At 43.3% G+C, this 14,530-nt stretch overlaps 1 protein-coding gene across 1 annotated transcript in view; it reads left to right on the top strand.

Annotated features, from left to right (window-relative positions):
- Window positions 1–10: 10 nt before the first annotated feature.
- TEAD4 (TEA domain transcription factor 4) overlaps window positions 11–14,530 on the top strand; it is a 45,944-nt gene continuing 31,424 nt past the window's right edge. The window contains exon 1 of the mRNA XM_074871949.1: window positions 11–147. Coding sequence (XP_074728050.1) covers window positions 141–147 — 7 coding nt within the window. The 5' untranslated portion in view covers window positions 11–140. The remainder of the gene's footprint in view (window positions 148–14,530) is intronic.

The following is a 14,530-nucleotide window of genomic DNA, read 5'->3' as shown; positions in this document are numbered from 1 at the left end:
GCAGCGAGGCCTTGGACAAACCCATTGACAATGACGCTGAGGGTGTGTGGAGTCCGGACATTGAGCAGAGCTTCCAGGAAGCGCTAGCCATCTACCCACCATGTGGACGGCGGAAGATTATCTTGTCAGACGAAGGCAAGATGTATGGTAAGGAGAAAGAAAGGGCACACACAACACGCCAGGCAGCCTGCCCTGCCCTGTGCAGGCCACTTGTCTTGTACCAAATGATGTTCTGAATGAACTCTAGTCTCTTGGGCGTTCCCAAGTTGATGTAGTTGGCCACTTCAAGTTGTATTTAGGAAAATCAGAGAAGATTTTAACACTCACAAGTCAGAAAGAATTATAGATGGCTTTTTCTGGAGAGCATCAATAAGGTAGATCCCAGAGTTGGGCATGCTACTGAGCTAATCTTTGGATCGATATCATATAATGGCTTCATAGTGTGACTAAGTCTATCTTTTATGGCATCTGTTGTCGCTGTCTCCAACATTCTTGTTATCCTAACAGGTAAAGGTCTGCGACTCTGGTGCTAAAGGGCAGAAGTTCAGTCCCTGAACCCCTGAATGGTTCTGCTGGTGGTGTGCAAACACCTACAGTTTGTTAACTAGCTATGCTTTTCAGATCTTAAGAAGGACAGAAAAAAGACCTCTCTGGCTGCTCCCTTTCATTGTACTTCTCCTTCTTATAGGCCTGGCATGAATGTCTTTCATCTGCGGGTTCTTCTCAGCTAGCTAGCTAGATACCCAGCCCTGGATGCAGAGAAGTACTGGCTTGCAGCTGCAGTAGGTGTCAGCTTTTTAGGTGGTAGACACAATTTTGAATTGGATTTTTGACCTATTCCACAGCTAAAATGTCTCTCTTGATTTTGTCCACAAAAAAGCTGGTCTGGTCTCAATTCTCTAGCTCAGTATTGGAAGAAGCCGCCTGGCACTTCTGTGACTAGACAGCAAAGCAAAACCCGAGAGTGCGCAATATTTAGTTAAAAGTCCCAAGGTGTTAAAACTGTTTCTCACCTTATGGAAGGCAGTCCTCTTCCTACCCAGTCAGTGCTTGCCTTTTTTCCTTTACATTGGAATCTGTGTGTCTTTGCAGTCCCCAGCCAGGGAGCACCATGCCCTGAAGCTTCACACAAAGCACTTCACAAGTCATTCTTCAGGTTTCTGTCCACCCATCGGGCCATTGTTCCCTGAGCTAGGGAATAGATCCCTCTCACAATGGGGGCATGGGTGGGGCCTTATCTACAAAGGGTGATTTTACTGGGTGCATACATCATTGTACCTGTACAGAGCAATACATGTTGAGTAAGGCTGATCACCCTGAGGCTCAGCAAGTGTCAATATTCCTATGTAGACATCAATTCCTGCTGTGTGCTGGCACAAACATTTTTGTGGTTGTGCTATGGAACCAACCATGGAACTGATCCAGCTTAAAACTAACACAGCCAGAAAGGGGGAAAAAGTTAACTTTAATTCTCATATGCCCCTTGATTTGCTTTGCTGCACAGCTGCTTGTGCTGGTACTTAGAGAAGGGATGATGAGTGGGAATGAACAGCCATGGTTGAGGTGAGGGTAGGACTGCTTATTTCAGAAGCAATGCTTGCTTAAAAGTGTTATTCAAACTAAAATATTACTTGAAAATCCACCCCATGGTTATTAAGCATAGATTAGTGACATGCTCCTTGCTGCTCTAAGTCTGCACTAGTTTTGATGACAGGTGACTTTTAAAATTACTGCTGAAAAATTACAGTTGTGTTTTAAGACTGTCTTCATTTACTAATCATTCTCCACAGTCCCTGAAATTCTTCAGCTTTGGAGTGAATATGTCAGAGAAGAAATAAGAGTGAGAGCAAAAGTGAAGTAGAATGGACTACAGAAACCAATGAGTCTTAGCTGGGCCTGACCTAGCATGGACTGGTGTTAAGTGGAAAGTCTCTAGTTAACTGCACTGGTGAGCTGAAGAAGGTAAATAATCCCCTCGCAGGGTGGAAAGTTTAGACTAGGCTCTGGGAGAAATGAACAGCTTTCCTGCAAGCCCTCCCCCACTACTCCAAATGGGACAGTGTCCCTGCTTGCCTTCAGTGCACCTGTTCCCAGCGTGAATATTTGGTTCAGTGTGCTCCTGACAGAACTCGAGGCACTGATTTATGCCCTCCTTTGCTTACTAGTCTCCAGGATCCATGCCAAGGAAGCAGGGCACAGCCTGGGATCTATAGAAAGATATGACCGGGCAGAGAGAATAAATATAGTCCCTGATTTCATCTTCACCGCTTACGAGCCAGCTCACAGAACAGGACAAGCTCTATGTGGAGCTGGCCCTGCCTCTGCGGGACGGTTGTTCAGCTGTCCCGTGACCGACTTGCACAGACCTCACTGGACCAAGGGGCGAGGTGTTAGAGACAACTGTATATGCCCCTTTGCCTTGACAAAAGTGGAACCATTTCATTGTTCCCGCTGAGGAGCGGGTGGTCTGGTACTGTTCTTTTGGGCACAATGTTCCAGGTCCCAGGGTCTCTTCTATGTGCAATTTATATACTTCTCACCTGTTGTGAGGCAACCAATTATGAGTTTAGAGTTAGTAGCTTTTGCCAGCAAACACGTTGACTAAGCTAAAGTGCACCAAGCCAATATGAAGAACTTGCACTGCTTTGTTTGAATACATTTAAAGTTGCACAGAAAGGTGTGTTTCAGCCCATACACAGGACTCATGCTCATGTTCCCTGGCGCTCTCCAGAGTTGGCTTGCTGCTTACAGCTCTTTAGATGACACTGTTGACTGTCGAGTGAACATGATTCCTACTTCACCCAAAAGTCAGCCAAGCTCCTCTCTGTACATTGATGATCTGTGTCTTGATGCCTTTGCTGCCTTCTTTTCTTTCATTATCTTTTTCCTTCCTAGACATGTTCCATTACTGGAGGCAGCATTCTGACAGAATAAGCTCATACCACAACACTGCTTCGGGTACAAGCCCTCACTGTCCTTTCCAGCAGTCTCAGCTCACCACCTGCTTAAGGCAGGAAAAGCTGTCTTGTCTGATATGAGATGCTATCTTTTCTCCTAATCATTGTGTTGACATTAGAAGCAGCGAGTCCAGGGCACCACTAACTTACTGGTACCACTAAGGTCCTGCAGGGTAATTTTGTAAGTGTTGCCTGCTAGAATACTATGGGGGTACAGCATTATAAATCTGTCTCACGTTTTCTAATTATGTTTTTCCATGGGAGAAATAATATTTGTAGCGTTCATACCAAATAAGCAATCACAGGGTTCAGTGCTAGAGTCAGTATCTCCTGGCATCTTCAGTACTGGTCTAGAGAAAGGAGAGGGAAAAAGCTTAGCACTTGCGTGTGATTTGCATGGAGATTGTAAATAGAGCAAGGTCTCCCAACACTACTGAGGACAGAGAAATAAACAATAGTAACTAGCAAAGTGATGCTTATTTTGACAAAACACTGCTGGAGCCTTGATTTGTCAGTGAGGAAGTAAGAGCTTGTAAGAAATGAGCTACTGCCTTAGTTGTCCAGTGTTCCCTTCCTCTATGCAAACATCTGGCTTGGAGCACCTTTTTGTAAGAGGAGCTAGAATTGGTGGCTGTTAGTAGCTAGTTTACAAACAGCTCGGCCATTTCTGTGCTGAGCAGGGTGGGGCAGAAAGCCTGGGGGCAGTCATGTATCTCCCAGACTGGTGAGTCAAAGCCCTGATATGGCTGATAGGAAATACCTAAAGATGTCCGAAGATCAGAGGCTGATGGAAGAAGGATGATTAACCATGTTACTAGTTAAAACCCGGAGCAGACAGTGAACTGCAAAGACTTGAGCATTCAATATCAATTAAGCTGGCATAAAAGGTCAGTCTGATGCTGAAAATTACCAAGTCACAGGTGATGCCTCCCACCCCTGTTCTGTAGTAACTAGGTAAATTTGCAGGATGTTGCTTTCATCTCAAAGGATATGTTATCAGTTAATGATTTTCCTGACCTCAGAAAGTCAGTAAAACTGAAAAGCAAACCAATAAACCCAAATAAGAACAAAACATGCACTGCCTGTCCCAGTTCATAAACTAGGGAATATGTGGGCCCTCTCTGGAAGGAAAAAGGAGACCTGTTACCCAGGATATGGAGAAGGCTGAGGTACTCCATGACTTTTTTGCCTCAGTCTTCACCGGCAAGTCCTCCAGCCACACTGCCCAAGATGCAGAAGGTAAAGGTGGGGACTGGGAGAATGAAGAACAACCCACTGTAGGAGATCAGGTTCGAGACCATGTAAGGAACCCGAAGGTGCACAAGTCCATGGAACTTGATGACATGCACCTGCGGGTCCTGGGGGAACTGGCGGATGAAGTGACTAAGCCACTATCCATCATATTTGAGAAGTTGTGGCAGTCCAGCAAAGTTCCTGGTGATTGGAAAAGGGGTAAAATAACCCCCATTTTTAAAAGGGTTAAAAAAGAAGATCCAGGGAACTATAGGCCAGTCAGTCTTCCCTCTGTGCTTGGCAAGAACATGGAGCAGATCCTCCTGGAAAATATGTTAGGGCACGTGGAAAACAAGGAGGTGATTGGTGACAGCCAACCTCACTAAGGGCAAGTCATCACTGACTAGTTTGATGGCCTTCTACAATGGGGTTACAGTGTTGGTGGATAAGGGTAGTGCAACTTGTGCAAAGCTTTTGACACTGTGCCACACAACATCCTTGTCTAAATTGGAGAGACATGGATTTGATGAATGGACCACTCGGTGGATAAGGAACTGGCTGCATGGTCACACTCAAAGAGTTGTGATCAACAGCTCCACGTCCAAGTGGAGAGCAGTGACGAGTGGGGTTCCTCAGGGGTCGGTGTTGGACCAGTGCTGTTTAACATCTTTGTTGGTGACACAGACAGTGGGATCGAGTGCACCCTCAGCAAATTTGGTGATGACACCAAGCTGTGTGGTGCGGTCGACACGCTGGAGGGAAGGGATGTGCCATCCAGAGGGACCTGGACAGGCTGGAGAGGTGAACTCATGAAGTTCAACAAGGCCAAGTGTATGGTCCTGCACATGGTTGAGGCAATCCCACGCAAATACGGGCTGGGTGATGAGTGGATGGAGAGCAGCCCTGCGGAGAAGGACTTGGTAGTATTAATGGATGGAAAACTGACTATGAGCCAGCAATGTGCACTCACAGCCCAGAAAGCCAACTGTGTCCTGGGCTGCATCAAGAGGAGTGTGACCAGCAGGTTGAGGGAGGGGATTTTCCCCCTCTACTCTGCTCTTGTGAGACCCCACCTGCAGTGCTGTGTCCAGCTCTGGGGCCTCCAACAGAAGAAGGACATGGACCTGCTCAAGCAGGTCCAGAGGAGGCCATGAACATGATTGCGGGGCTGGAGCACCTCCCTTATGAGGACAGACTGAGAGAGTTGGGGTTGTTCAGCCTGGAGAAGAGAAGGCTCCAGGGAGACCTTATAGCAGCCTTCCAGTACTTAAAAGGGGGCCTATAGGAAAGGTGGGAGGGGCTCTTTATCAGGGAGTGTAGGGATAGCACGAGGGGTAACAGTTTTAAACGGAAAGAGGGTAGATTTAGATTAGATATAAGGAAGAAATTCTTTACTGTGAGGGTGCTGAGACACTGGCACAGGTTGCCCAGAGAAGCTGTGGCTGCCCCCTCCCTGGCAGTGTCCAAGGCCAGGTTGGACAGGGCTTTGAGCAACCTGGGCTAGTGGAAGGTGTCCCTGCCCATGGCAGGGGGGTGGGACTAGGTGATCTTTAAGGTCCCTTCCAACTCATACTATTCTGTGATTCTATGATAAACACTTCTCCTTGAGGGGAGGAAGAAGCATGGCAGCTATTATAAATATGAAAACTTTCAAGGTGTCAGTCTTCAAACGCTTTTTTCTGTATCTAGTTTAGAATCTCACCTGACGATGTTTCAGTCAAAGGAATTGGAACATGCTGAGAATATGCTCAGTGTACACAAAACTGTCTGGCCCACGTAATTGCAAAATTTGGATTTCAGTTGTGATATTCCTCTGAGAGATTCTTCTGCAGTTCCTATCCCTTACATTATTGTGACCTAGTGAACCTTAGAACAACCCTTTTATCCCACAGTTTTGGTAACAAAATTGAATCTCCCATTTTAAACACTAGAAGACGGACAAAACATAGTTGTGTGGACAATCGGTCAGGATGGAGGCTTTTCCCTCCTCTCCTCTTTTCCTGGCGGTAGGTGTGACGTTTTTGGAGTTGCTCAATAACAAAGTTTTGTTTCACTTTTGTGTGGTTCTAGTTCCTTGTTGACTAGATGAAGCCAGATTTCTGGAGACATTTGCAGCAGGTTCAACTTCTGCTGGAGTTTGTCAGGTTTTTCCTTCTATCTGCTTTGTATGCCAAGTTTAGGGTTCTTCTTGTTAAACTGTATGCCAGTTTAACTGTTTTTTTTTTTCATGTAAACCTAAAAAGAAATATTCTTCCAAGCATTTCCCGAATATTGAGGAATTAACAGCTTTTGAAATGCCAATCAACCAGGAAACTGCTTGCTGTTGTAATTAATAGAGTTAATAGTACTGGCTGTCACATCCTTCCTTAACGTGCTTAGTACTGAACAGAAATATAATAGTAGGGGTTTTTTGTGTATTACATGTTATCAAAATTATTGTGACTACTTTTGGGGGGTTTTATTCTGTTGTTTCAACAAAGGTTACATACTTTTTCCTGCCTCTTGGTTTTTAGCAGCTTTGTAGTCCCACTTTTATCTGTCAGGCTTAAAACCAAGCGTGTTGTGTAGGATTATGTTTTTCTCACTGTGTATGTCTGCAGCCACGAGGTTTTGTGTGTTCAAATAACTTCCTTCATTAGCAACATTGCATTACCCTTTTGGCTCTTCTCTGGCTTCTTAATTTCTAAATTTCAAACATTTAGTAATTCTCCATGATAGAGTTGATCTGTAGTGGTATATTATCAGCAAGGCACTTGTTCTGGTTTTTTTGCATTGTAAATAACACACCAGTTTAACTGATTTCTGGTTTAATAAATCAGCTTTATGCTTTGTAGCTGTATCCATTTCTCTGCCTTGTATCTGAGAGACTATTTCAATTTCATTTGTCAGCCTTTTCGCTTGTTGCAAAGTCATTATTTTGCTTCTGCTGTCCTTATGGATAACTACACATTTTCAGTTGTTTTCCAAAAAGTTTAGTAATAGAGCCTTGGTGGTTTTTTACAGTTTTAGAAACACGGCATTCTTTCACAATTGGATCCTAATATTTATGGTTGCTAATCTGCTCTTAAATATAAAACCAATTTATTTATATTTAAAATTTCAGATTGAATTCAAAACCTGGAAACAAAATCAGACATGGAAAATTAAAATTAATAATGTCCACTGGCTTGGGTTTCTTTTTTCTTTAAAACAAGTGCATGTAAAGCTCTCTTCTGGACACTTTTTTGTGAACACATTACCAGAAAGATCTCAAAAACATGGCGTGAGTTCTGAGAAGAGCAACAAGCATACCAGACTTAACACTGAGCTCTGGGAGTTGAAGGGACTGATTTAGGAGGAAAGATTAAAGTAGCTAAATATACATAGCTTGGCTAAGCGATGACTGAAAGGTGGAGGGTGGGGGGACACATAATAACAGTCTAAAAATATTTGAAGGGTGTTAACATTTAGGAGGGAGAGGGATTTTATGTGGAACATGTGAGCATGACTAGGATTAATGGGAGAGAAAGAAGGAATATAGGATGGATATCAGCAGAAGCTTTGTGACAGCATAGTGCTCAGTGCTGAGGAATCTCTCTTCTGTGAGGAGTTAGAATGGAAATGCTGTTGTTGGGGGCTTTTAAAATTGTATCAGACAAAACTATAAGGAATGTATCTGCAAAACTTGTCCCAAGGAATGGTGCACATATGTGCGTGTGTTGTATGAATGAGAGGTGGATTCTAGATTAGATGTACTATGGTTTTACACAGGAAAGAGAGAACAGTGGGCATTAGGTGGTGACCAAATATGGCTTTCCACTGTAAATATCTGCAATTTTTTCCCAAATTTGTTAGTATTATGATTTATACTGTCTATGGTTTTATGACATGAATAAGTTTATTAGACTGATGGACACAGAGGCCCTTTCTCAGGTCTGAAACAGGAAGAGCAAACTTCAGGATAAATACTAGGAATGCTTCTCAGAATTTGTCTTCTGTTGAGTAGTCAGACACTGGGTAGAGAAGGGTGATAGCGCTTATCAACAAGGGGGTGCACGTACATAGAGGAAGCTGCTAAGTGTCAATATGCAAATTGTGTGGAGACCTGGCATAGGAGAAAAGGAGCTTTCTTATTTCTATTTGCAAGTAAGCAAAACCTATCACATGAAATCTCTTTAAGTCTCGCCTTATTGCTGGAGGGCATGTATGAAATATAATTTAACAAAACTTTATTAAAGTATCCCTATACATCTCTTAAGCAAAACTGGTACAATACAACATAACCTTTCCATGTTCTAGTGCCTTAAGGGCTGCCCCAAAGTGAAGGAAAGCTGCTTGATCATAAAAGGCAATATTACAGCTAGAAGAAAAGGCAGTATTCTCATTCATGTAGGATCCAGATAATAAGCGCAGGAGAACTAGAACCGTCTATTGGTTTAAACAGTTGCTCATTAGCTAATCCATAACAAGCCCTGTATTGTCTGTGTATGGTGAAGATCTGGGCAGTGAAACTGGGAAGGCTGTGTGCAGTTTGTGCCCAGACAGATGGTCTTGTAAGTCTGTTGGTCACTGGCAGAGCTGACTTAAACCTCTGGGGCCTGGGTACACCTGCTGCTGAAGGGTGCACAGCCAGCAGCTGTTCCTCATTGCGGTCACCTTGAACTTGTGACCCATCTTCTGGGTACTCCTTCAAATTCTCTGAGGCTCATTGCCTGCACATACACAGGCATGGTCTTTCTCTGTCTAGCTTCTTGAACAGGAAATTACTCTGTTCTCATTGAAAATTTTTCCTGTAAAATGTCTTTAGAATCACTCTCAGTACAGTAATTGCAAATCTCTTTTCAGGAGCTTAGTTTGGAGTCTGCGGACTAGAGTGCCAGGAGTGTAACCAGTGCTTGATGAGATAACCCAATAGGAATGACCCAAGTTGTTGACTACAAGGGCTGTAGACATAGGCCTATTTCAAAGCGTGTCCGTATTACAGGGAAACACATGTGCATGTGTGGTATTTAGCACAACGTTGCCTTCAACCTTGACTGGGGATTTTGAGCATTCCTGCATATGAACACTGCATCATCATCTTTAGTTGTAGAATCATAGAAAATGGTGCTGGGACAGACCTTCAGAGGTCATCTCATCTTATGCCCAGAGGCAAAGCCAGCTCTACTTAAGCTGTTCAGGTCTAGTCTGATCCTTTATGGCTAAGATTTGAGGAAAGTGATTTGGCAATTCTAGATACAGCAACTTTCAACTAGAAGGTAGTTGAAGCACCTAGGTACTTGCAAATTTCCTTATGCATTTTTAGGTATCCCTGCAGCTTAAATAGTTTTGTCACCCTCTTGTTCCTGCTCTCCTATCACAGCCTGAATCACGGTTGCCCAGCTATCTATCAGACTTATGCTGTAAACTCAGTCAGGGAACAGGCGTTTAAAGAATGTAGAACAGACTTGCTCCAGTGTTAGGAGCAGAAAGAGAGCGGGGGGGAAATATCACAAGCGACTCTAAGGAAATTTTACGAGCTTGGCAGAATTCAGCTATTATCCAGACCAGTTCCTGGGTAGCTACACGCTTATGATGCCTGTGTTTCTTCTAGGCTTTTCTGTCCACATTCTCTTTTCACCTGTTGCAGAATATGACATCTTTAACAACTATTTTTGCTAATGCTGGGATGGTGTAAAACTGTTGAGACCAAGAGTGTATTTCCTTCAGAAACAGTGAGATGACCTAACAGTTCATTGCAGAAGAAAAGAGGGAGTTGCCACTCCCGTTTCCTTGCTCCCCTGCTCTGCTCTCAGTTTTGTGCTCCCACTTTTTAGGCGAACTTCAGTTTCCAGCAGACTCCTTGCTGATCCATTTTAGCTTGCTACAGTGATAGCAAACTAATCTGGCAAAATGAGCTGGACAGATTTCTGCCGCGTTAGAGTTGAAGTGACCTGTGGAATGATCTGGTGAGAGGGAGTTAGGAGAAAAAGGCAACCACTTTTTCAGCAGTAGCTAGCTGTTTGTTTAAGCTGGAACTGTAACTTGATGGTTTAAATCATGGACAATGACTGCACTCTAAATTATGATGGCAAAAACTGAAGATGGGTGAAGCCATCCACTTACAAAGTCAGTATTCATTTATTCATAAAACAAAAGAAGAGTCTCTGGATTGTTTTGCTGTCCTTGAAGCTGCTGAATAATTTCAGTCAGGATGGGTGCTGGTGTGGCCTTACATGTCAAGTGAAGCAGTCACAACTCTTCACAGGACTAAGCCAGACCCGGCCAGATGCCTTGAGAACTGCATGGTTCTGTGCTGGACATGCAGCAAGTGGCTGCATGGATCTCACAGACCTCTTTTTAGCTCCGATTTCTGTGATAGCTGAAGCTTTGAGTACTTGGTCAGCCTGTCATCTGGGCACATGTACCAAATTAGCACTTGGGCAGAAATCTGCATGAAACAGTGTAATATTGGTGCCAGCAGAAGCAGCTGACCTCAAAATGAGGAGAAGGAGAGGTGCTGAAGTTTTTGCTGTCCTTTGAAGCAATATCACTGAAGTGCTATTGAGAGTTGCTTTCAGATACCCTGGAATTATTGAAACAAGCAGACAAGATGTTTATTGACCTAAGGAAGAATTTAGCAGATGTCTGGGTCTGTAATGTAGAACTTGGACTCATGGGAACTGGAGGATGTTGTTACAGTTAGGCATTAGTTTCAGTGCTACCCTCAATGGTCATGTTTTTCTGAACCTGGGCCTTAGTGAGTAAAGTATGTTTGTGCCTGTATAACGTTGTCATTCTCAGGTGTCCTAAGAGACTGAAAGCTGTTAGTTTGACATGCCTTTCTGTGTAGGGTTGTTACTGGCTGTTTCAGGTGTTACCTGGTACACTCTCTGGGATATGAGGGACTCATATTACTGTATGCAGCTGCTTTGATGTGATTGTGGGATTTCCCAGCCAAACTGAATCTAAACAATTTCTGTAAGATTCTCATCAGTCTTACTCTGGGAAGCACCGGAACAAGTCCCAGCTCTGTTCCTGTGGCAGCCCTTAATTTGTGTATGAAGGAGTACTTATTGGATGGATTATTTTACATTTCTATGGCCTGAGGTGATAATGTGGGAAAACACAGCTGATGAGGACATTCAATTTATGCACTGAAAAACTGTATTAAAGGCTGAGGGGTGGTGAAGAGCTGTGTAGCCTGGAGCTTCCCATTAAGCTGATGGGGAGGGACTGCTGCATGCCTACAATGTTGTACCTTAGTAAAAGCTCATCTTTACAAGGAATAACTCCACATGCCTTTGGGGCAGTAATTAGGAGGCACTTTAACTCTGTCTAGCCTTTAGACAAATGATGCAAGCACAGGAAAAGCCTTGCCCATTTTCTTCTTACCAGTCTGTATATGTGTTGAGGGTTAGGTGGAATACAGTTCCAGGCTACAGTTTCTCTGGTGGCAAAACTGGTTTAAGAAGTCCTGCCCTTATTCTTTCTCTGTTCTCTCTGCTGTGCCAGTGCCGTGATTAACGTGGCCACAAAATGAACTAGTTCACCAGTCCAATTTAAAATAGGCTGATTGGGAAAAACAAAACAAAGCCAACAACAAAATCCAAATGGGGGGGGGGGGGCTTATTTTAAAATATTTAGTAATTAGAGTGGTGTGTGTCAGTCCTTCCCCCCCCCTCCATTTCTTCCAGCAATTTAATTGGTACAGCTGCATACAGGAGTTGATGGAATATTGCAGGAGGAGGAATGACCAGCTGAGGAGAAGGGAACTTCTTCAGGATGCTTTGCTGATGAAGAATTTGTTGCTATAACTACACCCATGGTGACTGACTTCGTTTATCTTCATTCCTTGTTTGGAACCAGTAAGAAGCTTCCCAAAACCTGCAGGTTCTGTAACTATCCCTCCCAAGTCATGTACCTTGTGTGAAGTGTCTTAAATTGGCCATCAAAACCCAGCAGTTTCTAAATGGGGATAGAACTTCTGGTGTTTCTAGCTGTGAATTTAGGTTATACAGTGGAAAAGGAGAGGCGTAAACACTAACCTTCCCAGCAAAAGGCCTTTTATGCAAGACAGGGGTTCGGTGTTTAGACCAGTTAGTAAACGAGACAAGTGAGTTTTATGACCTCAGACAGGTTGATCACCTGGCTGCTATTTCCCCACATGAGGTGCTTGATGGACACATCCTGCCCAGCAAATAAAGCTTCAACTTCTTTGTCATCTCAGAAGAGGAAGGGGCTCAGCACTTGCACAGTCAAATGATGAAAACGGGTATGTTGGGGAAGAGCTGACGATGCGGTGATGCTAATCACTTCAGTATTGTGGTTTCAGGGATCTGATTGATTTTTTTCAGACGTACTGGCTCAGCTTTCTTTGAGACTTCATCTCAGAATCCCCTTATTGTAGGGACTGCATGAGCTCAGTGAATCTTCTTGTGCAAGGTTAATACTGAGCAAATTCAAGCATGGAATAAATGATCAGAGTGAGGAAACCTTACAGCTGAATATAAAATTCCCTGGTATGTGTAACTGCTATGGGAACTCGAACCTGACTGTTAAGCACTGAAGTTTTGCATTAGTGGGGGAAGAGATGTCTTCGTAGGATAGGCCAGTGCAGTAAAATGCAGTATGGTTTTCTATGGTCTCTTTCATGGGAAATGATCCCAGTATGATGGTCACAGTGGAGTACTAAGTTATTTTATTGCCTTCTGAATGCAGTTTTCTGGATTCAGTGTCGAAGTTAGGAATAAAAATACAGGTTGTTCAAAAAAAGCTTTGAAAGGGACTTGATCAGAGTGAACTTCATTGTTTTTAATATATCATTTAAAGTGTTGTCTCCAGCTCCTAATTAAAAATAAACATGCCGCTCTTGCGATTGTCCATTGCTGTCGGGGATACTTCCCACAGGGATTTGCCACAGTTGTGGTCCAGATAAATGGTAAAAACAAGACACCATGCTGCAAATAATGTTTAGTATGTTTAGTTTATAAGTAACAACAAAAACTGAAGACCAGTGAAGAGCAAACAACAAAGGTTAGAGATTAATGGTGGGGGAGTGAGGGTGAAGGTTCCCAAGGAGGGGTGGAAAGATAGGGATGAATAGGAAGATGGTTATCGTAGATTTTTTATTGATTTTGGGGACCGCCTCAGCTCTGGTAGTGGAATTAATAGTGAAAGTAGGAGCTGAAACAGAGAGGGAGGGAAGGATTGAGCCTTTGAAAGTGTTTGGGTGCTAAACATCATCACTGCATTATATAAGTTGTATACCAAGACAAAGCTCAGAAAGGGGGGGAAAAGGACTTATAGGAGAGGTAGAGGCCAAAGTCTAAAACTTCATAAATGAGTTTCGTGAAAAGGAGATTTTAAGGTTGAAAGCAAGCATGCTAAGTAATCAAGAAAGATGCAACATTAATGGTCGCCAAAAGTCAAGGAAGATAGGAAGGGATGAAGGGAACCCAGGCCAGAGAAGGAAAGGTCATGTACTGCATTTTCTCTTGCCTTGAAAAAGCTGGGTTGGGAAACTGGGAAGCTAGCAGAATCTTCTCACCAAGGCTTTGGTGAAAAAACATGGCTTGTGATGAAGGGAAAGTCTAATAAAGATAGCATTACTGCTTTTGCCTTAAGTGTCATTCTGGTAAGACTTGCTTGGCAGTTAGTTTTGCTTCGTATGTATAGAGAAACATTGACATTTGGTGGACAGCTGAGGTGTCCTTAAATTCCCTCTTGTGTCTCAATTTATTTGTCATGCTGTCTGATGCACACAGTTCATCATGTTTATGTTGATTGTAATAAACCATTAAGTTAAATGCTTAGCAAGTTCAGGAGACAGCCATGTCCCAGGAGCTATCATTAAGTGACACAAAGAGATTGAAATGATAGTTGAGATGGCTTCCTTGACCTTGCTTTGATTAACCTTTCACTGGATACAGCTGGATAGTTGCTTCTGTAGTTTTCTTATCTTTGCTGCACTTCACAGGTAGGTGCATAGGTTTGCTTTGGGTACAGAAAAGGTATTGCTACCAAAGAAAGGGGATACTTCCATGCAGTTTCCTATTGGAAGGATTTTGCAGAAATCACTGAGTCTTTGCTTTCATCCATCACAGAAGAGAGGCTTTTGGTGGTTCTAAGTTCTTTGGCAACAGGTGTGCGAGGAAGTATAAGGCTTGAAGAGATGCTTTATCTGCCTCTTGTACAAGCAGTAATATACCATTACTAGCAGAAAGCCAGCACAAAGCTTTGAGGTAGGACTGGGAAATGCTTTCTATGATTGTGGGAATTCCCTTGATTTTCCCCCTTCCTTACAGGCAGACACTTCTTTCCTCTTACATTGAAAGGCCTGCAGGTGGAGAATGGAGAATCAAAAAGCCTCTTTATTCACT

This window comes from Strix uralensis, chromosome 5 (assembly GCF_047716275.1).
Source record: "Strix uralensis isolate ZFMK-TIS-50842 chromosome 5, bStrUra1, whole genome shotgun sequence".
NCBI classification, from domain to species: Eukaryota; Metazoa; Chordata; class Aves; order Strigiformes; family Strigidae; genus Strix; species Strix uralensis.
This window is presented reverse-complemented; position numbering and strand designations above follow the sequence as displayed.